A 27,576-nucleotide genomic window follows, 5' to 3' on the forward strand; every position below is an offset into this window, starting at 1 on the left:
CCTTTTTCTACATACATATCATTTTTAAAGAGAAAAAAATTGTCTCTTAAAGACTATTATAAAATCATTTTTGCTCAAAAATGAGTTACACGATGAGTTTTTTCTAATTTCAGTAATATGAAGTATATTGTTAAGGGTGAGAAGCTTTTTAGAAGTCATTTTCAGAATGACCTTGCTCACTCTTAATACCTTGAAGGTTGATGAGTTTTTCATGTATAAGTTTTCACCTTCCACTTGTTTAGAAGCGGAGACATCCTCTTCTTGTCACACACAAATGTCTTGTTGTATAAATATCAATCCATCACTGCTCAAGATTGTTGACTTCAGAAAAACTAGCTGATAGATTCATGAATATTTATTAATTACAATGAATGATCATTAATAAATACATTCATTTTTATCACATCATAATAAAGTATTGATTTTACACACACACACATATATATATATATATTAATGAACTAAAAATTATTAATCAAATAAGAATTTAATAATACAGAATTTTTCATTAACCAAACCAAGCCGAAACTCATGAGCTCACAAGTCACAAAAATATTTTAAATTTAAAACTTTTGCTAACCAAATATTTTTTAAGAACAATTTTTTATTAATCTTTAATTAATTTAATTTAACCTTAAGAGTGCTCATTACATGCTTTATAAAACCAAATCCAACGAAGAATTGTGCAAATAAAAAAAGTTATTTTTCATTATCAAATAAAACTCTCCATACCAGCGAGGCCTTTCGATGCATGTCTAGTCTCTCCCCCTCACGCCGGTTTGCATCTCCTTGCAATTTCTGGCAAAGAGCCTAGAAAGTAAATGGTTAGCCAGCTTAGTCCAGATATGAACGAGCATTTGGCATAAATAACTCTAAGAATAAAAAATAGTAGGACTCCTTTGCTTTTGAAAACATAGAATCGATCGAGGGAAGCGAGCAAGTAGTAGCCGGAAATGTTTAGGCGTGTGTCGAGGGATGTGAGTGAAAAAACCAGTGTTTGCTTGCCTAGCTCTAGTTCTTACCTTGTGTGGAAGGTTGACTGTATGAGGATTTTCTTCTGAAATGCCATGAACAACAATCTTGAATGTTGCCTTCTTCCTTCTGAACATGAACTGTCCTGGATCCAAATCAGAGCCGACTCCTGTATACTTTTTTCTTAAAAAAAAACAAATCCCTTCTAGTGATAGAGCATGGTTGCAGAGTTGGGTTTATGTAGGACTGTGACAACGTCTGCAATTATTCTTGAAGATTACATTATTAAGATTTTCAGATTCTTGTAGATATTGTCAGTGTCACAGAATATGTTTTCTTCCTTAATCTTCTTGATTGTGCGCAGACCAATCTATTATAGAAGGAAAGAATCAAATTTCACAAGCAATTACACCTCCAGCTCCTATAAATATGAAATAGCTTTCCATGTCAGATCAATACATAATCTGGGATTGCATCGATCAGATACTGTTTGAAAATATTCAACCTTCTGATTGTGTATTCATTGCTCAGTCTCCAGTTGCATGCACAGACCTCCTGTTAACGATTATAGATAATGATAGATACATTTTTTTTATTAAAATTCTTTATTAAATGACGTGTTGTTATACAATTCGTGTTTTATCGATTTTTATTACTCTATTAAATACAATACAACCAACATTTCATGATTTGAAATTATTTCCTAAAAAACAGTACTGATGGTGCTGGGTTTATATATATATATATATAATCTATCTGGGCCACGGCCGAAACAAAGTGAGCCCAAAAGGGAGACAAAAGAGCAGAATGCAGAAGCCCAATGCATAAATATTTTCACCCATACAACAATCCTCCCCGCATTTAGGTATACATGCATGCAGAGAAGGAAACGGGGCTAGAAATAAAAAAATTAAATTTTTTTAAAAATATTTTTAAAACATAAAATAAATAGGATCATCAAATATGATATGTAAAAAATTAAAATAAAAAAATAATTGTATTATTTGATTTGCGTGGAACTATTACAATATAGTGAATAAAATATGATAATAAATCAAATCAAATTATAATAATAAAATATTTGTTTTTCTTTTTAGTTTCCTCTAAGATCTTATTTGATTTATTAGTTGATTCTAATTGCTTCATAACATTCCCTATATTATAATTTTAAATATGAACCGGAAACAACTTAGGATTTCTAAGCATATCACATATGGATCTGATTAATCTCTATGGAAAAAACTATGCACAAATGGGTTAAAATTAATGGAAATGATTTTTTTTTAAAATATTATTTCTCCAAAATTTGATCAATCATAAAAATCCATCAATTATTAGTTATTAAAGTATATTATTTATTTACGACATGTTAATTCTACCATCAATCAGGCAGTTGAATCGGTGCCTCAGATCCTTGATCAGATGCCGGGGTGTGTTTGAAAATTATTGTCTATGGACAGATGGCCGAGGCCGTGTAACATAGAGGTCCCCGGATATATTTAGTTGTATATAATTTTAAAATTCTTACAAATCACCCATCAAATTGTCTGGGTGGTGTAGTTGGTTATCACGCTAGTCTCACACACTAGAGGTCCCCGGTTCGAACCCGGGCTCAGACATCTTTTTCTCTTATCTAGAGCTCGAACCTGGTCTCCGACATCTTTTTTACTCACCAGCCCTTCACTAAACGACTTGTCAAGCTTTTCTTCTCACCAACCCCCTCAATAACGACTTATCAAATAAAACTGTCTTGGACGGCTAGTGTTAGGGGGTGTTTGGTATAATGGTAGTACTGTATTTTTAAATATTTTAGTTTAAGATCAAGATAATGCTAAAATTAAATTTAAGAAATTTAATATATATATATATATATATATATATATATTATTTTAATATAATTGTTTTAAAAATATATTCTGAAAAGAACAAAACAGTCACATACTACGCTGTCCACCATGTCGTTTTTTCAGAGAGTAGCAGGGCTCACCCATGAAAACAAAAACCTGCTTCCATGCATGCACTCTCCGAGTCCTAGATTTCTGTCCAAAAATGCAGGCTCAGAAACTGACACTCCCATTCAATATTCTCACACCACTCAATTTCTCACGTTCTCCTCATATTCTCCCTTCTTTGCCACCACTACAGTACCCCTCCTCGAATCTTGCTTTCAGAGTCAATCCAAAATCTGGGTTTTTTCAGTTCAGTCAAAAGGATTTCCAAATCACAAATTGGTTCTGGAAAACATGGAGGCGTGGTTATGATCAGTTGTGGAGCGAAAGAAGGTGACAGTGGTGATAAAGATGATGGGTTTTATATGAGGAGGCGTGGAGTTAGCAAGGAAGGCAATTGGATGTACTAGTCCTAATCCTATGGTGGGTTGTGTTATTGTTAAAGCTGGCCAGCCTCATGCTGAGGTAACGAAACCCACTTTTCTTTTTTCCTCTTTTCCTCTTTACAAGGATTTCCCATTGCAAGGGAAATTTAACTTTTCATATTGAAGTTTGAGTCTTGTTAATGCTTTATCTTGTAACTTAAAGAAAAAGATTGGATTTGTTTAAGAAAATTGAAGGAACTGGTTAGCCTTTCGAGCCAAATTGGTGAATTAGGATTAGTTGAGTTTATTGTATTGTTAATTTTTGCCTGGGGTGGAGTTTAAAGTTTGGTACTCTAGCTTCAATTCTGTTTTTAAATCTCTGGAGTTGTGTATTGCTTCTGGGAAGAAATGATGAACTTGTGCCTCAAAATTTGACCCTTTTTTTTCCCAATCTTGGAATGGTGCCAAATGTTCCTTACGACTCACCTCTTTTGTTTGTTAAGTGGATATTGATGCCTTCTAGTTTGAAATATGTTTCGCTCTCTTGAAGCAGATATTTATAATTCAAAAGTAAAAGAAACACACTTCTGAAATTTCACTACAAGATGTCTTAAAGTGCATTCTATTTTTGGGTTGTTAGATCAAGCAACTAGCATGCTTTTATCTTATTCTCGTGCTGTGCTGTTCAACTTGGCGTGTTTGTTTAACAAACTACTTGCAAATAATTTGATTTCAGGTCTTTGCCCTCAGAGATGCCGGGGATGTGGCTGAGAATGCAACAGCTTATGGGAGCTTGGAACCATGTAATCACTATGGGAGAACTCCACCATGCAGTGAAGCCATGGTAAAAGCCAAATTGAAGGAGTTTGTTATTGGGATGATTGATCCAAACCCAATTGTGGCTTCAAGAGGTGTGCAAAGATTGAGAGATTCAGGAATTGATGTAGTTGTTGGTGTAGAAAAAGAATTGTGCAAGAGGCTCATTGAGGCCTTCATCCATAAAATGTTGACAGGGAAGCCCTTTGTTACGCTTAGGTAATACTTACTTCAGTCTATAATTTCAAAGCAGAAAGCAAATCAATCATTGGACATGTTTATTGAGCTTTTTGAATTGGTTTTGCTTGGATAGTTCATATTTAGCCTCCTTTTCCTTCCCCAATGATCCAGTTTCTTAGTACCTTAGTTTTGGGCAATGCAATTGTCAGAGTGATCTGACTTAAGGCCTCCCTTTAACCCGCAGATACTCCCTCTCAGCCAATGGTCAACTTTTAAATCAACTTGGGGAAGGAGTCACTAACTCCGGTGGATACTACTCTCAATTGTTACAAGAATATGATGCAGTTATACTTTCTGCCTCGTTGACTGCCAATTCCCCATTTCCTACATCACAAGAACCTGGTGCCAATCAACCCCTTTGGATTCTAATGGCAGGAGGCCCTAGTTCTCCAATCCAAATTCATACTCACCGAAAATGCAGCTTCTAGAGTTATAATATTTACAGACAAAGAGGCAACTGAAGAACCAGAAACTGCTAGAAAGGGAATTGAAACTGTGGTTTTGGATCAGATAAGAATAAGATTTTGGAATATTGTAAAAGCCGGGGACTGTGCAGCGTTTTGGTGGATTTGAGAGGAAGTTTTGTTGAGCTTGAAGCGCTCCTAAATGACGGTACTGAGCAGAATTTATTACAAAAAAATTTAGTGGAAGTATTGCCTTTGTGGGATGAAAGCAGTGGTGAGAATTCTCTTACGGCATTGAAAAGCTTTGGGCGAAGACTGAAAGTCAATAACTTACAGCCCAAGATCTCAGGTCAGAGCATTGTACTGGAGTGTTATCTATAGTGCTATAAGATTTGGGAACTGATATGGAGGCACTATTTGTTTTGAGCAGCGCTTTGGCTACTGATCTATCCCAAGAGGGCAACCGCATAAATTTTGGCGATTGATCTATCCCAACAACGCAACCTCGCCAATTTTTGGCCTGGGAAAGTAATCGAATCTCATTGCACCTCCATTTTTCATTCTATCACAAACAAATGGCATGCCCCTGAACTGACAGTTTGATCTTCCACATCTTTGTGCGAGCGAAGCTACTGTTATCCTTGAAGCTGCATTTCAAATTGACAATAAAGAACGACATTTCCAGAAGAAAATGTGATCGCCACACAATCAAATTCAAACGTTATTTAATCATTTATCTAAAACTGAAAAGGTACTTGAAAGATCTCTTCAACAAGGGAACCTGGTGAATATAGCATCGAGAGGTAATCGAGGGGTAAAAGATGAAAGACGATAGAGCAAGCATGAACAGGATACTGAACCCTGTACGTTCTGAAACGATACCACTTATTTCCACGTTTACATCTCAGTTCTCTAGAAAACAGATTCCCAGGAACCATCTGTGGGCGGTCAACAACTAGGTGCCTCTATTTGATGCTTTCTGGGTCACAACTGCCACTGATGGAAGTGCTATTGGTAATTCCAGTTAGTTTCTTTCAAGCCAAATCATTTGGAAGAAACTACAAACGGTTATTGAATATACAACAGGCGTATTTACTGCAACATTGATCTATATACTGAAACATATACTTGCTATGAGATTCCTTGTGGGGGGAAATGCATCCTAAGTGTATATTTTACTGCTGGAGCTCAATTATGATACGAGATTTACATAACAAGGGGAAGCGGCAAGCTCTGTAAGATCTTGGAAGTTCACTGTCTTGTTCCTGGATCAAATTTGAGAATATTCTTTACTCTATTCCATCTGCTTAGGAGTTGGCCAACCGTTTGTTGAGTGCTCACAGGAATGGCTCTTTCTTTTTGCAACAAGGCGAGCTTGAATCTCCTTTTCAGTTGCAATTGCTTCCCAAATGTTGCTCTGAACTACATTGCATAGCTCATCAAGGGCTAACATTGGAAATGGCTCCTCAATAAGAACACCAACCTGTGTAAATGATGACTCTAAGTTACAAACTTATAAAATAAGGAATAAACAGAAAATGATCTAAAGCTGTTGAAATTTGCACAAGTTGGAAAAAGCAGGTTATTTGACATCTCTCCAACAATGTGTTAGGAACTATTGAGCACACATAATCGAATATGAAACATGTGCAATGCACACAATCACAAAGACATGCAACTAATTGCTAATAAAAAAAGAGGAAAGCAGGTGGGAGAACTTCACTCCCCCTTTGTTCAACTAAAACAGTCAAAAAAGCTTAGGACTCGAGAGTCTATTTTGGCACATACAAACTTTTTAACCATATGTTGGACACCACTTCATTGTTGTTTGTTGTTCATATGTAATAATATTGACATGATCCCTCATCTTCATTGTGGTAACTCCACTCCTCTATACCAAAAACCACCATCATCTTGCATGTTAAGAAAGGCATGTTTTCGCTTCCCATTGAAAACGGAAGAAAATTTGATCTAGAAATAACGTATGTTCCAATAATTGACTCATAAATCATCAAAATGCAAGAGCCGTGGAAGGTAACTAGTGTGTGAAAACATTTTAAGTTTTTAAGTCAAGCGGTATTCCTTTCAAACTTGAAGGGAAAAGGCTTTGTGTAGGTTTTGTGGGTGGCAACTAGTCCATTGTTTAGTGCCTACTAGTTAGATGCATAATACAGCAAGAATCACATATAAAATTCATAATAAAGAAAGAGAAGCATACTTCTTCTATGCAGAACAAGGAAGCAGCACTGATAAAAGTGGAAGGGACTACAATCCAGTGGCAATCATCCCAAAGTATAATAGGAAGAGTCAAATGCCAGAGGACCAGAAATCTTGATGTTAGGCGAGTGTATGAGAGTGGAATGGGGATGCCCATGAGTTGTTCACATACACCAATTCCTTCATGGAAACAAGAAATTTTGGACTCCTGCACCATTATGAAGATACAACTGATTGAAGAATGGTATTGGTAATTATGATGGGAAATTGAGTAAAAGCTTGGGGGATACAAATTTTGGAAAATAAAGAAACCAGTTTAGACCTGATTAATTTTCAGCAATTTTCCCATTTCAAATTTAACCAACTGTATTATATCATGTGGCAATAAAGAAAAGAAAACTTCAAATATAACAGAGATAGCTATAGGACAACTTGTGGAAATTCCTCCAGACAGATTAAAAAGTAAAAAATAAAAATCAAGTAATCAATTTATCAAAGAGGACAAGTACCAGTAAATTTCTCATTGATTCATCTAAGTTCAGCAATTGAAGGCATTGAGAAATGAACTCAATAATGCAGCGAGGCCGATGCCGAGATTTGAGAACTATTGCTAGATCACCTGCTTCTAGCAGATTTTGGAGGTCTTGGCCAATATTTGAACCGCAAGTAACATGGCACTGCAAATAACAATATGTTATGATCGAACTGTTTTGAATTTCAGAAACAAATTACACCATTTCACCAACTTTATTCAAATAAAATATTGTGAACATCATGAGAAAGCTTCCCTTTAGCGATTATTTGAAATTCTAACCTGTATAATGTAACTAAAGTGAATAAGCCTAAACATTAAATCATAATCATAGACCTCCTCAAGATTAGATTGCTTCAACTTTTCATTCATCCATTAAGACGCGGGGGTGTACCAAGGTAAGAAACTGACCTTAAGTGCTATGGGGAATGCCATAATATACCGCAAGAGCTCACTTTTAAGGGCAGAATTACTGGAACCATCAACCCCAGAAATAACCTGCCTAGCAAAATCATTAGTCCCAGAAATCACCTTAGTCCAGGCCGTCTTCCCATCTTCAAACCTCGAATAAGATGCTTCAGTCCTAAACACCAACAACAGTGCTAATGCAGGAGCTGTCAACTGATAAGGCAGTGAAGAGGTTCTTAAAACAGGGAAAAAACCTGGCAAGAAATGCATTTCCACAGCAGAATTATAACTTGCTACAACCACAGCAACCGAAGTAAAGGCAATAACTGGAGGGACCAATGACAAAACCACCCGCGAAGATAAACTTGAAAGTAAATGCCTTACGTGGCGAAAAGAACTTCGATGTTCAACCCATTTTTCATGGTTGTACAAAGATCTCTTTTTTTGCATTCCTCTCTCTTTTACTCTATCAGCCCAGTCAGGGATAGCTCGTAGAAGAGAGATTATGGTTATAGCTTTAGAGGGTTTTTTTGGTGGGGTTTGGGAGTTAAAGGAAAGGGTCTTGAAGGCAGGAGTGCTGGCCTTTAGGGGTTTGGAGGGGAAGGTAGTTAGGGGTAGTTTGAGGGGAGTTTTGGGGGTAAATCTGGAAGAAAGTGAGATGTTGGTGAGTGGAGGTTTGAGAGGGTTTGAGGGTTGTGACATTGGTGAGGGTTAGGGTTTGATGGGAGAGGAAAAGAGGAGAGCTGGACATGTTCAGTGGACTTCTAAGTGAGAGCATGAAGGGTGTAGTTAAAAGGCAGAAGAGGATGGGTAGTTGGAACGGTTGTTTGTGAAGGAGGATTTTACACCTGTTCAAATTTCTAATTGGTTAAAAACTTAAAGGGTAAACTTCGTTTTACCCCTATAGATCTAACAATATTCCACTTCTATTCCAACAGTTTTAAATTTTCCAAACTACTCCCTACCTTTGAAGAAGTTTCAATTTTGCCCTTTACTACTAAATAACTAAAAAAACGACTTTTTTTCTTTCGTTTTTTTTTAAATATATTTTATCTTTATTTTTCTTCTCCAATGCCCACAAATGTCAGAAATAAAGCTGTGTTTTTTTTTTTAAAAATAACTTTTAAAATATCAATTTTTTAATTTTTTTTTGTTAGTTTGTTATTAGAAAAATTGGTAAATAAAAAATACTTTTCGGTCAATAAAAAATGTATTTCAATCAAAGAAAAATTTAGCTTGATTTCTAGAAAAATATTTTTTTTTTATTTTAGACAGATAATATTTTTTGAAAATTATAAAAAATAAAAATATTTATAACTTTGCCATTTATCATACGATGAAGCCGTCTGCTTGCATGATGCACAGGTAATGCTCGTGACATGGCATGCATGGTTTTGTTTTTCCTCGGGGCCGAATTGTGTTGAAGCATCAGCAATATGGTAAATTAGGTGTTTTTTTTTCTTCTTCCTATTATATAATTCCCACTTCTTTATGAACAAAAGCTAAAATAAAAGGTATTTTTAAAAACATTTTTCTATTGGAATAATGTTTTTATGGTTTTAACCCTTGTATTAAAAAAATTAACATTATCTGTTGATGACATTAAAATATTTTCCTAAGAAACATTAATCATTAGCAAATTAATCACAAACAAAAAAATCTCTTTTCATTTTAATTGTACAGTTAAACAATTAAAATATCACTGGAACATTTAAACTGAAGTTAAAGGGTAATTTTTTATTTTCATAATGATTTTTTTATATAATTATCATGTCAAATGAGGGTCAATTTGATATTTGACTAGATAAAAAAAATAAAACACATAATCAAAATATTCTTAAAAGCAAAAAATAAAAAAATAGCCTCAAATAGTTTTTTCATGTATAAAAGTCAATTTGATATTTAACTAAATAAAAACAATAATATAAAAACAGAACACACAGTGAAAAACCCAAAATAATCTTCGAAGCAAAAAAAAAAAAATTAGTCTCAAAGGGTTTTTTTTTTTTTTTTTACATCTGTTAGGATAAATTGAAAGTTGCAACTTTCAGTTTTAACTCACTCTGAACTTTTTTCCTCTCATCTGGGGAGAATTGGATTTTTCGGACCATTTTCCACTAGCAACCCAGCCTGTTCAGTCCATTAAGTGACTGCCAAAAAGAGTTAAAAGTTTGGGGAAGTAGGAAAAGATAAATTCAAGAAAGCCTATGGCATTCATATGGCCCCTACAGAGCACACTTTCTGCATTCACCAGTGAAGATTGTAGATTTTGATGTCTTCTTTGGTGAGCATTATTAGAATGTCGCAAGGATTCATTCCAGTTTTGTTTTCCTGGCATCAGAGATGAACAGCATTCCTTCCAGTTTTGCATAATTTTCGTAACACCAGCGGTAGTATCAATGACTTGGCTTGTTAGAGAGTAATTATATCTTCAGATTTTCAAGTTTTATACCACAATATCTAATTTCCTACCTTTTATGCTCTCGCCAGTTTCTCTTCTAGTATATACTCCGAAAGTGTACCAGAGAAAAGAAGAATACGAGGATAAAAAAAAAAACCCTCCACCAACGAGCCATCATCATTTTGGTTAGGAGAAAGAACAAAACGAGAACACAAGCCAGAGACTATGGTTCCAGTCCCTCCCGGGAAATAGTCTGGGGTAACGAAAAAAAGCAATCCTGTATTGATAATCACTGACCATCCATTTTATGGATAGCCAGGTTCACCATCAAGCCACACTCACAGAGTGGTGGTTCCCAGGCATGAACACTGAACAGCCGAGTATATGCTCTATTTTTCTGCCTTTAAATCCGATTTCAAAAACAATTGGTCACCAGATGACCATGAGGACCAACCTCAAGATCATCCAAACACTTTTGGCCACCTATACATGTTCAGCCACAATGATATTCCAAAATCTAAATTTGAACAAACCAAGAAGGGAGAATAGCGTGTCTTAAGAAAGAGTGGAAAGGCAAAAGATGGACATCAGCGTCCACTTAAATTATGTGGCTACAGAAAGCATCTTAAGTACTGCGTTTGGCAAAAACTGTACAGATATAAAGAAGTTTCTAGCAAAGCTAAAAAGGAGCCTGGTCTCATGATACCTCTATTTGACAATGGCCATAAGAAACTTAGCCTAGAACAATCATGGTGCCATGCAAAATTGTGTCCTGTATCCTTGTTAATGCTCTTTAGCACTGCTAGAGCTCACCTTCTCCATTTGACTACCTCAGGGCTCTTTCCCTGATCCAAAGATGAACTCTTTCACAGAACTTTGTGCTGATAATATGGCCCTTTTGATCTGCCATTGCAGAAGGATATCAATAGTAAAAAACACCAAAAATTTTAGAACATTCAAGAAAATAAAACACTATAATAAGGCACGCAGATAGTTGACATCACATGAAAATTACCTTGAGCAAAAGTTTGCTACCTTATCACAAGCACGAGACAAAGAAACAGCAGTGCAAAACTCACAATTCATACTCATAATGCCATTTCCACAAACAAAGTATATTACACAACAAGACTCATAATTCTTACTCCTAATCTTACATTCACAAACAAAATGAATAGAAGGTGGACAGAAATTAAAACCCGTACTAAAAGAATTCTGAGAAGAGAACAAAATGCCCCCTTACAGCAAAAGGTAATCTAAACTAAGAAGGCAGCTAAACCTGCTACCTTAATTGAGAGAAACTTAAAAGAGATGGAATCTACAGCATTAGCATCGTTCATCTTCACCCAACTTCCCACCTGAAGAACACATGTTATGGAATTCTCTATCTAATCACAATATTCTATCTAAAGATTCTAATGTCCAAGGTTCCTTATAAACAGTTAAGAAAGCAATGTATTCTTTAGGAGTTGGGAGTTTGTATCCAAGGTTCCTTATAAACTGTCAAGAACTCCAAACTTCAAGGTGAATTTAAAGTGAGAACTCCTAATAAACTATCATAGTTGAGGAGTTGCGTCTTATGTCCAAGGTTCCTTATAAACTGTCAAGAACTTCTTATAAATTGTTGAGCAATCTGGGGATGATGCTTGTTTATAAACCTCTCAATGGGGATTATTATCCAACCTGATGAAGAGCCATGGACCTATCAAAGCTAGGTGAAGTTTATATGCCTTGGACCTATCAAAGCTAGTGGTGCAGGGACCACATTATGTTTTCTTGCAGATATTGCCTCTGCATTTTGCTATAGTTTTTTACTGCAGATTGTTGCCACATTTTGATGGTTTTTTTTTTGGCTGCTATTGTTGCCGCCTTATTTCAGCAATTTCTCCCTGGATTATTGCTATCCAGTTTTGGTTAGAACCAGTTGTTGCTGCAGGATTTAGACTGCTGTTGTTGCTGCAGGATTTAGACTGCTGTTGTTGCTGCCTATGTTTGACTATATTAGGTTTTGGTACTTGAGTTCTTCAACCCACTTAATAAGTTGGGCATAGAAGATATCCACACACCAACTTGAGGGGGAGTGTTGGAAAGGATTGTCATTTAATTCACGACAATGTACAAGACGGTTCAGTTGTAACCAAACATGTCCCTTCATCAAACATGCTTGCGGATGCCCTCACCAAGCCATTTGGAAAAGAAACTTTCTCAACTATGATATGCAAGTTGGGAGTTCTCGACATTCACTCTCGGACAATATTTAGAAAGACTAAATTGTTTTGAATTAGGATATCTCTGTGGGGGAGGTGTGTAAGATTTTGGATTAAGACTCTAGTCATAATATTGAAAGACTACATATCTCGTTGTAGCCTACCATAATTATTTTAATTGGGATGATATCTGTGGGGGAGGTGTGCAAAATTTAATTAAGACTCTAGCTCTTATAGCATGTAAAATTAAGGATGGAGGTAAAGAAAAAAAACACTAAGGATTTAATACAATCGTCAATTTTGTGATAGAAACATGAAGAAATTTCCATGAACAGTTTCAATATTGAAAACTCTAAAGAACCCACGAATTAAATCCCCAAATAAACCCTCCTCGATCCCTTATCAACCATTTGGTTACAGATGATAAATCAAGAAAGAATCGAACATTTCTTATCAAGAAACTACAAAAACAAAACAATAACGAAAAGGAATAAAAAAAAGTAGAGACTTACGGGTTCAACAGCATTGGGTTGAGGACCATAGTCAGCAGTTAAGAGGAAATAAGAAGCAACAGCAGTGGCTACCATTGTTGTCCTCCTCACTATCTTGTCTGTTCGAGGATTCATCGCCTTGTATATCATAAGTATATTACTACTTGCTGCTTTGATTTTAGATTATCTTACCGAACAAAGAAGTTCATAAATTAAATGAAAGGGTACCTGCCTGCCTGGATTTTGTTTTGTTTTTGTTTTTTTTTCAAGACGAGAGCGCAAAACATTGCGCTTGAACTTTCTAGGTTGTTTTCATGAAGGCTCACATCGGCCCAATTACAGTAGAATCCAGCCCAGTTTTGTTTTTTCAATTGGGCCTTTTTTTTCCTACTCGGGAAGTAAGACGGCTTGCTAGTTAATCATTTTTTTTTACAAGGGTGTCATGCATTAAACCCGACACGCTGATGACCTGATTTAGGTTACAATTTCGACAGTTTATCTAGATTAATTAAAATAATATTATTTTAATTTTTTTTAATAAATAAAACATTGTGGTTTAAAATAAAATTTTTTTCAAAAATCAAATTAGATTCTCCTAATTAAATTTTAATTTGACTTTTATTTTATATCACAACTAAAAGCTAGCATACCAAGTTAACATCTAGTTTTGGATGAAAAATTAGGGTAAACAAATCCATATTTTATATTCAATTTACAGTATTTTTTTTGTGTGGTTACTTTACGTTTTGAATGCACCATAGTTTAAAAAAAAAATGTAAAATTGATGGACCATAGTTCATAAAAAACATTGGATACTAATTTTTTCATGTAAGATTAGTTCATGTTTGTTTTTGTGTTTTAAAAGTGTTTTTGAAAAAATTTAAAATTTAAATTTTTTTTCCTTATTTTAAATTAATAATTTTTAGTGTTTTCAAATCATTGTGATGCACTGATATCAAAAATAATTTTTAAAAAATAAAAAAAATATAGTTTTGATGTATTTTCAAGTAACAAAAACTTTAAAAAACAACCGCAACCACACTTTTAAGCAAGTCCTGATATGATAACTTTTGAGTATATTTTTTTCTTCTTCTTATAAATAACTTCTTTAATCACGGTTTTAAATAAATATATATTTAATAAATTAAATCAACAACAAATAAAATTAAGTATTCTGAACTTATATTTTCCAAACAACATCCATAAAAACTTTCACAAAAATAAATACACTCTATGAAATTTTTGTAGATGCAGCACCAAAAACTTGAGCACGCTAGGAAACAAGTTACTAACCAAACCCTGCTCCCATTCCCGAATTGTGAAGTGCCATCATCTCATCTCTGTTCACTGCTAAGTTTGTCAATGGAGAACATCTCTACTCAAAATTTGTTAAATTCAGATGCATTTCTGTTTCAGCGCTCAACACCCTTGTCCTATCTCCAGCAGCCTCGGGAATGGGCCAAAGCTATGTTAAGCGGATGGATTTTGCTTCCATTGTAATGGCCTAATTTGATTTGGAAAAGAAGAGGAGCAGAAACTCACTGTAATACACATTGTACAAGCTAACAATCTTCTGTTTCTGCATTCCGCACAAGCTAAATTGTCACAGTCATTGGGCTTCTCTACACAAAGGAATCAACAGTAGATACAAAATTATGGCTCGTATGTATGCCGTGATAAGAAGGGCATTCTGACCGTTTCACATTTCATAAAAAGCTACTAAATTGTCCTAGTTTGTCGTTATATAAGGATTGGCAGAGATTCAAACTCTTCAGACCAAATCATCGCTGAACAGGAGCAAATAGAAGATGAAGAATCAAGTTTGCTCAACTGCTCTCCTTTTCTGCTTTCTTTTTCTTGTTACATTTTGTTTAACCATTCAGGCTCAGACTTGCAAGCCCAGTGGGAGCATAGAAGGGAGAAAGCCTCCTCCAAACCAATGCAATCAAGAGAATGACTCTGATTGTTGTGCAGATGGCAAGTTTTACCCCATTTTCAAGTGTTCACCGCGAGTGACCAGCAGCACAAAAGCAACCTTGACATTGAACAGCTTTCAGAAGGGTGGAGATGGTGGTGCGCCATCAGAATGCGACAACCAATACCACTCGGATGACACGCCTGTGGTGGCGCTTTCAACTGGATGGTATAACAACGGGAATAGATGCTTAAACTCCATAAATATCCATGGGAATGGAAAGAGTGTCAAGGCCATGGTAGTAGATGAGTGTGACTCTACAATGGGATGTGATTCTGACCACGATTACCAGCCTCCTTGTGCTAACAACATCGTTGATGCCTCGAAAGCAGTTTGGAAAGCATTAGGAGTGCCTGAAAGCGACTGGGGAGAAATGGATATTTACTGGTCTGATGCTTGATTCACTATTTACAGTTTTCTCATGTAATTTGTTGTGGCATCAGGTTGATCCAGGCCTTATAATACAATGTAACCAATATATACCAAGTTTAAATTTCGTATGAACTAGAAACAAAACTCTGAGTTTTTAATTTATAAAACTATCAGTTAAATTATGATTACGTGCCTTTAATATTGGACAAAATCCAAAAAACTCAGTATGTTCCTAAAGAACTGCGAGGTTTAGTCAGAGAATAAACTAACTATTATATAAAGATGACAGTTATCAAATCCAACATGTGATGAATATTCAACTGCTAATTCTTTACCATAGAATTCAATTATAGTATTTGATTTGAATTTAATTCAATTCTCAATATTTTTATCTTATTTTTTTCAAATGTTTTTTTAAGAATTAGATAAATATTTTGAAAAAAATAATTTTAACATTAAATTTCCCCACTTTAAAATTATAAATCAGAAATGTTTATTTTTAATTTACTTTTATAGCAGTCCATTTGGAACTCAATTTTTTAACACTAAAAAAAATTTTAAATATAAAATTTCATAAAAAATTTTGAATTGAATTAATTAAGAGTTTTCTAAATACTCATTTAACCTTTGGTTTTATTTTGATTTATGACTGGCTTTTTCCAATATAACTGAAGAAGAAAAGGGATAAACTTGTCATTTTATTTTGTGGCTAAACCCGCTATTTCCAAACACACAAGAAGAAAAATCAATATAATCAATTGAGCTCAATTGAATATATTTTTAAAAATTGAAAATAATTAAATACTCTGTTTTTATTGTATAATTCATTATTATCAACTTCACTCTCGTTTTTATCAATATCTCATCATCCTCTTTATTGAATAATCCCTTTATAATTTAAACAATTATATTTAATTAACTATAATTAAAAAAATATAAGTGTTCAATCAATCAAATTAATAACAAAAAAGCTCTCATAAGGAATTAATGTCATCCATATGCACTGCACTTACCTCCAAACTTGAGATTCTGTAGGCATCGTATTATCATCTAGAATTCATTTAGTTACCGTTTTAAAATCCTGCTATCCCTGGTGGGTAGATCCAGAATTCAACCGAGTTAAAAAAAATAAGAAAAGAAAAAATTTGGTATAACCCAACTGACCTGGTAGATTGACCTGACGACTCGGTAAAATCCAGTCAAAAACTCTGTTACAACCCGTTGACTTTTGTTTTTTTTTTACTAAAACATTGTTTTGATTTTTTTAAAAATAAAAATTTGACATGAACGACCTAGTAACCCAGTCAAAACCCAAAACTCGAACCTTGGATCGGGTCGGATCTAAAAACTATGCCTCCCACTACAAACTCCGAAATTATTAATAAAAAATAAATGAGGAAATTGCTGGAGCAGTGTATGAACTTCTTCAGTTTTATCAATCCAGTACATGGATTTTTTTTTTTTTTCAAATACGTTTTCCAACATTTTAAACCCTACCATAGAAATCATGTATAAAATGCAAGGATGGGTGGATGAGTGGATTCATAGGGGAAAAAACAGTTGAATTTGACCTTGATAACTAATTCAAATTTTGAAATGTAGTAAACAAAAACAAGAAAATAAAAATGTTATCTAATAAATTAGTTTTTATGTTGTTTTTTCTTGAAAATATATTAAAATAATATATATTTTTATTTTTTAAAATTTATTTTTGACATTATTATATAAAAAAATAAATAAATATAAACAAATAATTTTTTAAAAATAACTAATAAATTTTGGCATTTAACCCTTTCAGCAACCTGAAAAGAACTGATTTTTGTTTTTATTTTTTAAAATGATTTCTAATTTCAAGAAAAAAGAAACAGATTATTTAATAAAACAAAAAAATGTTTTTTTTAAATGAGAATGATTATCGTTTTTTTTTTCCTTAAAAAAAAAAAGAGAATCCAAACAAGCAAGCTTTTGAAGTTATGTTTGACCAGTTCAGATTGAAGCCACGTAAACGTGTCAGTGTCTCTCAACCATGTCTTGGCTTGTCAGACCAAAACCTACAACCAAACATTTCTTCAGTTAGTTCAGTAGTCAGCAAAGCAATCATCTAATCTTTATTAGTTCAAACTCAGAATTAATTCCAAAATCAACTCGCAGAACACCCTGCAATACTGCATCAAATCAATGGAAGAACCACAACCAGTCCATGACCATGACAAGGACCCACCAATCCCCCAAAACCCACCCGTTCAAAACACAGATCCGAACCCAGACCCAGACCCACCTATCACTGCCCCATCTGACCCTCCAGTCGAACCAGCACCTGCACCTGCACCAGCACCAGCACCGCCACCGCCACCGCCTCCAGCAGCACCAGCACCGCCACCGCCTCCAGCAGCACCAGCACCGCCACCGCCACCGCCACCGCCTCCACCAGCACCAGTACCGCCACCGCCTCCAGCAGCACCAGCACCAGCACCGCCACCGCCTCCAGCAGCACCAGCGCCAGCACCACAACCACCACCTCCTTCTGTCCCTCCTGAAAGCAAGAAGAGACCACTTGACAATTGTGGTCCAATTCAAGAATGCAGCTACTTCAAGATGCGTGCTGTTGTCAAAGATATCAGACCCCGTGTTCTTGAGGTACATTTTTAGACACCATCATTATATTTTAAGTCTTGGGTTTTAATTTAGGCTTGAATCCATTTTGTTCTTTTGTTATTAAACTTTTCTTTTTGGTAATTTTGGTTCATGGGATCTGATCATGCTTTTCATTTTTAAGTTCCATTGTGTTTTTAATTTGTCATTCTCATAAAAGTTCATAATTTACTGTTGAAGTATGACCTTGAAATATAATTTTCACTGCTTGCAAGCCCTCGGTGGAGTGTACTTGAAATAATTCCTTATATTTGCCTGCTTGGTCAGATTTTGTGTCCTGTTCTATTAATTTTGTTTGAGATTACGAAAACCTTGTCTGAGAGTGTTAAGTGACACAGAATACACCAGTGAATGGTTTCTTTGTATCATTTGGAGAGTTACAGTGAATTGCAGTTGGTGACTACATGTCTCCATTTGTTAGTGCATCGATCATTAAGTTAATTATGCATGACATGTTGATGTTAAGATGGGATGGGTTTAAACTACTTCTGTTTTGTTGAAGATGCTTGGAACAGTGGACTTCCGGAGTTGCAAGGGAGCTGAGGAACTTCAAGAAAGTAAGTTCGTCAATTTGCTCTTTTGTATCATCGAATATATGCATCGTTGACTTTGTACAATAGTTGAATGAAAATGTGATCTTTTTTTCATTCATCAATTTACCTCATGTGGAATGATTGCTAATAGTTGTATAAGACTTGGAATTTACATGGTGTATTTAAGTCTGTCCTGTTGTTGTTCACCGATGCTTTGCTATGACAACATTTGCAGTCTTTTCTATCTGAAACTCTCTCTTAAGCTTCTCTGCATTTCTTATGGAAAGAGTCATTTTAGCATGATTTGATGGAAAATTGGTAAGGTTTTGATCCTATTAGGATGTTTAGCGTCTCTTGTGTGCTAGTCAGAAAACAATTAGATAAATCATTTACAATAATCCAGATCGCTCTTTGATGGTAGATGTAGCAATTTGCATGTTGGCTCATAAGACATGCTTTTGACCGTGTAACTTGTGCTTCTCAGAGCTGAAGCTGCTTATGGAATTATACAAGCAGATGACAGCAGAAAAGGCCACTATAACCAAGTGGAAAATTACACCAAATTCCAGTGAAAGTGGGGTGGGACTAAAGCCCCAGGAGCAGCTCCAAGAGACAGCAGATCAGTCCCAGCCAGGCCAGGTTTTTGCAAAACCATCTGAAAAGCAGCAAGCTGAACACAGTGAGAATCAAGGGACGCATATTGTTGGAGGATCAGCTTTTGGCTGGAACTTTATCACCTTTCCTGGCAGTAAGCCAATCTACTATGGAAGAACAAAGGAATTATTCCGCGCTGCTCGAGTGACTTTGTAGGCTAGTCCTCCCCACTCACCCTAATTGTTAGTTGAAAGGAAAGTATGTATCAATAAGAATATGTGGAGCCTCACCCATGATCATAAGGGGATACTGTGAATGATTTAGAAGTTGTGATGCGTATAACTTTTGTTGGAATGGCTGCACAATTGTAGGTTTTACAAGAAATATGATGAAATCTCCATATTGGATTCACATGCTTGTTTTAGTCATTTTCTGGCATAGGCTCTATTTGCTTCGGCAAGATGAAAAATGTACACAAGTGCTTTGCCTGGTTGCTGAACGGAGTAGTGCTCATCCAATGCATTTTGGATGATTTAGGTATGGTTTGTGGTTAAGATAGTGGTTGGTTTTTCAAGTGTATTTTTTTTAAAAAAATGTATTAAAATAATATTTTTTGTTTTTAATTTATTTTTGAGTTTAGTATATTAAAACAATTTTAAAATATAAAAATATAATTTGAAGTAAAAAAAATTTCAAAATTTTTTTTTAAAGGAAAAACAAATACACCCTAGTTTAATTATTTCATTAAAGCAGTTCAATTTTCAACTCTGTTTTAGGTTCTTAAAACCAAATAAATTGTAAAAGAAGTGATGTTTTCACTTATTTTTTCACTGATTTTTAACTACATAAAGCGTACGAGTTCCATTTTTGGTGTTCAAAATATAGATATATTTGGAATATGATGTAACAAAAAAAATATAGATATATTTTGAATATGATGTTTGAGAGTGTGATAGTAATTGTTTTTTAAAATATTTTTTATTTGAAAATATATTAAAATAATATTTTTTTATATTATTTTTTATATTAATATATTAGAACAATCTAAAAATATAAAAATTAAATTTTTAAAAAACACTATTTAAATTGCAATCCTGAACAACCCTTAGTTATTTGCATTCCAAATAGCCGTTATCCTTAGCTGGACCAAGTTCATCTCTCTTTGCAATCTCGGTCTATCTCTTTGATATATCATATGATTTATGTTATGAGATGAGCTTTATGCTAACTATGATTGAGGGGTAAATTATAAATTAGCCCCTCTAATTTTAAGAAATAAATTAAATAATCATTCTAGTATTAAAAACTAATTAATTAGTCCTTTTGTTTATTTCATGTTCTTTTCCATTTTTTTCTTTTTAATAAATAGAGAAAGGAAAAAAGGTTAACATTGGTCAATGAACTAATTATTTTTTAAAATTAGAAGAACTATTTAATTTATTTTACTAAATTAAAGAGGCTATTTACGGGGTATTTAATTCCAATCATAGACATGGCCAAACTCTTCTCTATACAAGGAGGCTTAGGGACAAGCATAATCACAACTCCGGTCAACGCAACTCATGTCTCCATGCTGTTAGAAAGAACCAAGAAAGTTGATATTCTAACAATCAAATTCCCTTGTGTGGAGGTTGGATTGCCTTAAGGATGTGAATCTTTAGACATAGCTGAATCTTCTGAAATGAAGCAGAAATTCTTCAAGGCCACAGGCCCACAGCCATGCTTGCTGACCCTCCTGAACGGCTCCTGAACAGGTACAGTCCCACTTGCTTAGTTTCAGACTGGTTCTTCCCATGGTCAACTGATGTTGCATCTAATTGTGTAATTCCAAGATTTGTTTTCCATGGAACACGTTTCTTCTCTTCATGGGCTATAGAATGTGGGAGATTGTATAAGCCTCACAAGATGGTATCATCTGACACAGATCCTTTTTGTCATCCCAAGTTCTCCAAGCGAGATCAAATTGACAAGACAACAACAGCCAGATTATGTTAAACGAGAAACTCATGATTTATCAAAGATATATATATATATATATATATGAAAGAATCAGAGATCAAGAGCAATGGAGTTCTCGTCAACAGCTTCTATGAGCTTGAGTCAGGTTATGCTGATCATTACAGGAAGGTTTTAGGAAGAAAGGCATGGCATATAGGCCCCTTTTGGTTTTGGAACTGTGACACTCAGAACAAGGCAAAGAGAGGTAAAGAAGCCTCCGTCGATGAACATGAGTGTTTGAAATGACTCAGTTCAAAGAAAACAAATTCAGTTGTTTATGTATGCTTTTGAAGTATAGCCATCTTTGCTGCTTCACAACTTCTGTAACAACAGGTCTTGCAGTGTCCGGGCAGCAATTCATTTGGGTAGTGAAGAAGAATATAGAAGAAGACAAGGAAGATTGGTTGCCTGAGGGATATGAGAAAAGAATAGAAGGTAGGGGCCTAATCATAAGAAGATGGACACCGCAACTTTTGATTCTTGAACAAGAAACAGGAGGATTCGTGATTCACTGTGGATGGAATTCCACACTCGAAGCAATAATTGCTGGAGTTCCAATGGTAACATGGCCTGTTTCTGTGGAGCAGTTTTATAATGAAAAGTTGGTGACTGGGACATTAAACATTGGAGTTAGGGTTGGTGTCCAGAAGGGGGCTGCATTGGTTGGTGATCGTGTGAAGAAAGATGCCATAGAGAAGGTCATCACGTAAGATAAAGAAGCATAGGAATTGAGAAGCAGAGCAACGAAGCTAGGAGAAATGGCAAAGAGAGTCGTTGGAGAAGGTGGGTCTTCTCATTCTGATTTCAACGCTTTCAATGAAGAATTGAAGAGCACGAATTCCATTTAACCCTCAAGAACCCCTGTTGTAGACCAAAACTAAAATCTGTTTCTTCTGTCCATCTCACTCTCGTCTCTTGTATCTTATCCATAGCCATCCCTGAAGCTCACGTCAGATGAGATACTCCCCAGAAGTGGATGCGAACTTCCAGAGTTCATGCTTAGCAAACCAATGTCTACTTCTTTCTGTGAAGTTTCAAGATGTGAAACACAATATAAGAAAGAAATGCCAATGTGAGCAAACAGAAATTTTAATGCCTCAAACAATCAAACATCATTTAGCAAGAAATTGCCAGGGACTGGATGTATCTTTACACAAATTACAATCTTGTCAGTGTTTTTTTCCATCTCATTAACTTCTTTTCTCCTCAAAATAAATAACTTTTTTCCCCTGTTTATAATGGAAGTGGCAGGACAAATTTTGGAATCCTACTACTTACATAATGGAGCAAACCACACAAAGAATGAAAGAACTTGCATACCTACAAGAAAGAAACGCCAAAGCCTACCCAAAAAACATATTTTGAGACACCTCAACTCCAAGATATCGTCATAAAAAATTCATCCGAAAAAAGAATTGCTTTCTTTGACAGCAATATAGAGTTGACTAAAGCTTTCACTGCCCTGATGTCCATGGAAGTAAGGATCCCACAATCAATGCCACATGGTTATCTTCATAAAAATAACACCACAATAAGATAGGGTTGAGGAGATTCATCAGCCACCAGAAAGCATTTTAAATTTCACTTTTGTCCAGAGTCCGCATTCTTCTTGGCTTCAATATTTGTACCCTCCTTGAGTGCTGCATGTGCTTCATTTTCCATTCCAAGTGTAGCAAGAGCAACAGCCTGAAGATAAGATGCCACGTGCCATACAGGGGAAATGACTTGGGCTTGCATTGCATCACTTAGACCTTCGTGAGGCATGTCACTCATGAGATAGGACAGACTCCGCCGTGCAAAAACAGTTGGGGAAACCATAGTTCCCACATCAATGAACTGCAAGTCATAGAAGAAACTCATCAAATAAAATATGTAGACTTGCCGTTAAAACAGGTGGGAAAAAAAATCTAAAATCATGTAGCTTGGTATGATAAGGAAATTGTATTATTAACCGAGAAGAGCATAAAATAATGTAAAAGTAATTCCTGACATAATTCTTGAACAAAAACTGACAACTTTGAAACGAGGAGAAAACCTGAGTGTAACACTCAATTGCAACTCTAAAGTCCTTCTGCTTGAAAGAAGCATCACCCTTTTTCTTTGTATTTAATGTTTCCTGCATTTCGTCTGTCCACATCTGGAATGAGAGCTGCAGCATAATGTAGGAAAAATATTCTGAGTTACAATCTTATCTGGGTTCTTGAAATGTCAGAGAACATGCAAGCAGAATGAACCAGTGAGCAATTGCAATTTATACGAGAGAGAAAATAGCAGAATACTTCGGTAATGAATAATTGCTTGAAATGTGAGTATAACAAGAATCAATAAGCCTGGAGTGAAAACTGTACGGTAAATGATATGCTTAAAAATCTGCTATTTGAGCTTTCATAGGAAATAGAGAACCTCATTTGCCACTCCTTGATCATCTTTATATCCAATATTGTCTAAGATCTCATGTATGGCTGTCAGGTCCTTTCTTAAGCAAGCCTCGCCGAATGGTGACAAAGGTGAGGATGAAGCACTATGCGGGATTCCCATCAAGATATGAGAAGGAACCTGCACAGGGAAGGAAAAGGAAACATAAAAACTAATTAATACTCGCTTCAACTTTCAAGTTTGGTTACAAGCAGTCCCTGATGGTTTAAGCGTATGGACAAATCAACAGAAGAACATAATACAAATTCCACTGCCACTTGGGGAATTCATATATTTATAGTCATCCACAACCAAATTTTCATTTTTTACAGCAAGTTTTCTTTCTAGAAATCAGTCCAAAGAAAATTACCCTCTAAAATTCCTAACAAGTCTTCATCCAACAGAAGGCTCTAGACTCAAAAAGTTTTCACTACATGATGAAATTACAACATAGGCAATCTGCAGGCACCCAAACAAGGAGTTGACGAGAAGTATAGAAGATATGACTGATAAATGAATAAACATACATCAGTTTCCTTCTGAAGAGGAGTCAAAGCAGCAACTAAGAATTTCAGACTTGGTCGTTCTCGGAGTTCATACTGCAAACATCGAGAAGCCAAGCGTACTAACTCAGTCCCATCATCATTGGAAAACTGTCCTTCCAAGCAAGAATCTGTCAACATCTGAAGATTTCTATCCCGTATCAAGTCAAGGGCCTGGAACAATTTACTTTGAGGTTAGATTCACATGGACAAGCTTCTGTAACAAGAATTTGTAAGCATGGGAGGAAAATACATAGTTTTTTCTTTTCTCTTCGTTACAAGGATTAATTGTAGGTGGACCCATAATTTCAATCAACAGATCCATATGATGGCTAGCTAGTAAATTTAATTTTGAATGATAAGCACTTACATGGCTTGGGGGGATATGCTTTCCACTGAGGTGGTCAAGCAAAAGAGTGCCAAAGCTATATATTACACTCTCTGGAGTTACTCTCCCTGAAAAAAAGACAAGGGATATAAGCAAAGTCTTGGATTAACTTATAATCCGAGGAGTAAATAATACTAATGCCCAACCCATTGCAGGCATCATACAAGAACACAATCAAACAGTCATGTGGACCTAAAATTAGCACCACTACAAGACATTATGCAGAAAAGTACAATTGAATCCAAAATCTCTAGTCTGGGAATGCAGGTAGCATTAATAGATATCACCACAATCTCATCATACTCTATACATTCCAAGAAAAGCATGCCTGCGAAGGAATTCATCAGGAGACCGCACATCTCTCAAAACTTTAATAAACTGCATTATCCTGGATAATATTATATGAGTGTCAATATGTAGATCTAAATTCTGAAAACCTTTTTTGGCAGGTCAGAAGAACAGTAATGTAATGCATCATAATTGTTTTTCAGCATGAACACATTAAACATTCCAAACAAAAGTATATGGGAACTACTGATTTGTGGTGCTTCAAGAATCTTGATATATAACACCTAAAGCAGGTCAGTCGGCAAGGCCCTTCACAGGTGGTAATGTAAAGTGGTCGCAACATTAAATTTAATTACATAAATCTATCAGCTGGTCGTGGATCTCCTGATTTCAATTTCAGGAAATCACAAAATCAAAGCAGCTAATATATGGTATTGTTAACAAGCATTACATACCAGTTCTCAAATACTCTGGAGGAGTAAAAGCTAGATTCGTACTATAACTTTTTCCATCCCTGCTGTTTTTCATGAGGCCAAAGCTTGATAGTTTTGGATTACCATCCTGCATAATTCTAACATGTAAACAAAGAATGCAGCTAGAATCCAACAAGGAAAAGGTTTCGGAGAAATGGAGAAAGAGAAGTACCTACCTCATCAAACAAAATTCTATAGGCATTAAGGTCATGGTAAAGGGCACGCCCTTTACTTGTGCAGTATTCTAGAGCTTCTGCAAGATGTAGAACAACTCTTAATCTCATCGCCCATTTTATAGGTTGCGTTTCCCCTGATTCAAGAGAGAATTGAATTGTTTAAATCCCGTATAATCAAACTTGTAGAAAGACTGTCATTCAGTTTTTACAATAGAAACAAAATTGGTGCTATTATACCATATTAAAGATGGAAATTTCAATCAAATGCCCAAAAATATGATCACAAATATGCAACCAAAATTGTAGCCTGAATCCTTGTCCATGGATTGGAAATAAGCCTTACAATGGAAAAGGTGTTTAGCAAGTGTCTCATTGGGCATAAATTCTGCTACAAGCAGCCTCTCATCACCTTCACAACAGCAACCAAGCAAATTTACCAATCTATTGTTCCGTAGCTGGCCAACAGATCTTGCTTCCTCCTATTAATGTAACAGAAAATTGTCTTCAAGTTAAGACCACGGTAAACTCAAACCATGGTATTTCTTCAAGCAAGTCTTTATTAACTCAATGGGGATACATAAGCAGATTCTGACATTGCACATTAGATATACAAGGTTTGTTTCATGAACAGATGACCTCAAATTGAACAAAGATACGGCAGAAGTTGGCTTATTGCTGACTGAAGGAAGGATGTAAAGTAAAGGGTAAGCATCATGCACCAAAACAAATGGGAATTCCTTGCAGAGAAAGAGAAGGGCGGGGGTCGATCCTAGTCATACTAATCCCCATTGAAGGTAGTCCATGCTTCTTAGTATAATTCAAAACCATGGTACTATACTGAATGAAAGCAAAACAATCATTGAGGATGAACACCAGACAACATAAATTTGTAACAGCTGCTCGAACAAAGTGTATGTATAGACAGATTTGATGCCAATTTGTTAATGTTTTATAAAGGGCACACTACAAACTGAAATCAAAACTGCAAACATATAATTCAAGTAAATCAGCAGATGGGATAGAAGTTAGGCACCAAAAATTGTCGAGCATCAGGCCAAGCCATTCTATTGAATCGTTTAACAGCAATCCTTCTCTGATTTTCCAGCTTCCCTTTGTAAACAACGTTAGGAGCCTTCTCCCCATGCTCAGACACGATATTTTCTACTGCAAAACCAGATGTTGCATTTTTCAGCTGCTCAAATGTGAATTCCCGGAATGTAGGCAAGTCATTAACCTCACTCTTCTCTTCATCTCCTAGAACAAGACAAAAACCAAGACACAACAATTATGACCCATCAAAATATAAACTTCCTTATCCGAAAAAAACAAAGTTTTTGACCCACCAACACTGGGAACTTCAACAACAGCTGCCTTGAACTGTGAATCTAAGCAACAAGGAGTAAGCTTAGTGCACTGACTCCCCATCTCTCAATAATCACAAATCAAAGCTTATTACAAATATGGTCCCCTCACCAACTCTCTCTATATCTCCCTCAAAAACCAAAACTTTAATTTACTGTCCCTTTCAATACAATCCTGCTATAAACAAGTAACACAACCAACCCAGTAGCTGAAACTAAACCCAGATCATAAAATAACCAAACTTAACAGATCTAATCAAATATTAGTACAGAAAGATTCAAACTTTTCAAGTCAATCAACCACAACAGAAACCCACTTAAGCTATATAACTGCAAGAGCTTAACAGCAACTCGAACTATATATATTCTTCGCACACCCTTTTTTGTTTTAGTTACAAATCAAAGCTCAAAGATTCAAGATTTCTAGTAAAGAAATATATTAATGAACCCAAATAAAAAAAAAGGGGGTTTGATAGAAACAAGATCAAATGGGCCAAAGATTTGATGAACAACCAAAGAAAGATAAAAACTGACGAATTTAGATTTTTTGAAACCAGGATCAGATCAGATCAAATTCGTAAAATGTCGTATGAAAATATGGCTAGTATTTGTTTGAGTAACTTATAAAAATATAAGTCAATTATAACCGGCAAGGATAGAATCTTGCATATTATTTTAATAAATATTTTCATGTAGCAGACAAGTGACTATTATTATTATTGGAACAAAATAATTAGTTTTTGCAAGCTGTTTTTGTGACTTTTTTTTTGGGGGTGGAGATTGGACTAGAAAGAACTGGTCTTTGTT

The 27,576-nt window shown here is 35.3% G+C and overlaps 6 protein-coding genes, 1 non-coding gene and 1 pseudogene across 7 annotated transcripts; 5 read left to right on the top strand and 3 right to left on the bottom strand.

The window, feature by feature from the left end:
• The first annotated feature begins 2,517 nt into the window (after nucleotides 1-2,517).
• Nucleotides 2,518-2,591, top strand: TRNAV-CAC (transfer RNA valine (anticodon CAC)). Its single transcript has one exon. It is a non-coding gene; the product is annotated as a tRNA-Val (tRNA).
• A 348-nt stretch (nucleotides 2,592-2,939) lies between these two features.
• LOC133681490 (riboflavin biosynthesis protein PYRD, chloroplastic-like) lies at nucleotides 2,940-6,043 on the top strand (annotated as a pseudogene).
• On the bottom strand, nucleotides 5,756-8,699 carry LOC133681489 (voltage-dependent chloride channel 1, chloroplastic-like). The gene is made up of 4 exons (XM_062104539.1): nucleotides 7,907-8,699; nucleotides 7,473-7,640; nucleotides 6,965-7,171; nucleotides 5,756-6,229 (listed from the first exon to the last, which is right to left on the bottom strand). Exons 1-4 carry the CDS (start codon nucleotides 8,603-8,605, stop codon nucleotides 6,041-6,043), a joined length of 1,263 nt encoding a protein of 420 aa, XP_061960523.1. The 5' UTR covers nucleotides 8,606-8,699; the 3' UTR covers nucleotides 5,756-6,040.
• Nucleotides 8,700-10,870: 2,171 nt separating this feature from the next.
• On the bottom strand, nucleotides 10,871-13,272 carry LOC133682151 (uncharacterized). The gene is made up of 2 exons (XM_062105415.1): nucleotides 13,024-13,272; nucleotides 10,871-11,207 (listed from the first exon to the last, which is right to left on the bottom strand). The coding sequence occupies exons 1-2, from the start codon at nucleotides 13,150-13,152 to the stop codon at nucleotides 11,136-11,138; spliced, it is 201 nt and encodes a 66-aa protein (XP_061961399.1). The 5' UTR covers nucleotides 13,153-13,272; the 3' UTR covers nucleotides 10,871-11,135.
• A 1,468-nt stretch (nucleotides 13,273-14,740) lies between these two features.
• LOC133681347 (kiwellin-1-like) lies at nucleotides 14,741-15,531 on the top strand. The gene has a single exon (XM_062104380.1). It carries the CDS (start codon nucleotides 14,811-14,813, stop codon nucleotides 15,375-15,377), a length of 567 nt encoding a protein of 188 aa, XP_061960364.1. The 5' UTR covers nucleotides 14,741-14,810; the 3' UTR covers nucleotides 15,378-15,531.
• Nucleotides 15,532-17,338: 1,807 nt separating this feature from the next.
• LOC133681894 (pistil-specific extensin-like protein) lies at nucleotides 17,339-19,539 on the top strand. The gene is made up of 4 exons (XM_062105080.1): nucleotides 17,339-17,744; nucleotides 17,805-17,986; nucleotides 18,504-18,558; nucleotides 19,019-19,539. The coding sequence occupies exons 1-4, from the start codon at nucleotides 17,528-17,530 to the stop codon at nucleotides 19,342-19,344; spliced, it is 780 nt and encodes a 259-aa protein (XP_061961064.1). The 5' UTR covers nucleotides 17,339-17,527; the 3' UTR covers nucleotides 19,345-19,539.
• A 1,089-nt stretch (nucleotides 19,540-20,628) lies between these two features.
• LOC133682457 (probable UDP-glucosyl transferase 73B6) lies at nucleotides 20,629-22,253 on the top strand. The gene has a single exon (XM_062105798.1). It carries the CDS (start codon nucleotides 21,369-21,371, stop codon nucleotides 21,834-21,836), a length of 468 nt encoding a protein of 155 aa, XP_061961782.1. The 5' UTR covers nucleotides 20,629-21,368; the 3' UTR covers nucleotides 21,837-22,253.
• Nucleotides 22,254-22,274: 21 nt separating this feature from the next.
• Nucleotides 22,275-27,531, bottom strand: LOC133682455 (serine/threonine-protein kinase BSK3-like). Its single transcript, XM_062105796.1, has 10 exons — nucleotides 26,752-27,531; nucleotides 26,442-26,662; nucleotides 25,752-25,887; nucleotides 25,409-25,542; nucleotides 25,215-25,320; nucleotides 24,454-24,539; nucleotides 24,069-24,257; nucleotides 23,530-23,682; nucleotides 23,162-23,275; nucleotides 22,275-22,962 (listed from the first exon to the last, which is right to left on the bottom strand). The coding sequence occupies exons 1-10, from the start codon at nucleotides 26,831-26,833 to the stop codon at nucleotides 22,708-22,710; spliced, it is 1,476 nt and encodes a 491-aa protein (XP_061961780.1). The 5' UTR covers nucleotides 26,834-27,531; the 3' UTR covers nucleotides 22,275-22,707.
• Nucleotides 27,532-27,576: the final 45 nt, after the last annotated feature.

The sequence above is a fragment of the Populus nigra genome, chromosome 2 (assembly GCF_951802175.1).
Source record: "Populus nigra chromosome 2, ddPopNigr1.1, whole genome shotgun sequence".
In the NCBI taxonomy this organism is placed as follows: Eukaryota; Viridiplantae; Streptophyta; class Magnoliopsida; order Malpighiales; family Salicaceae; genus Populus; species Populus nigra.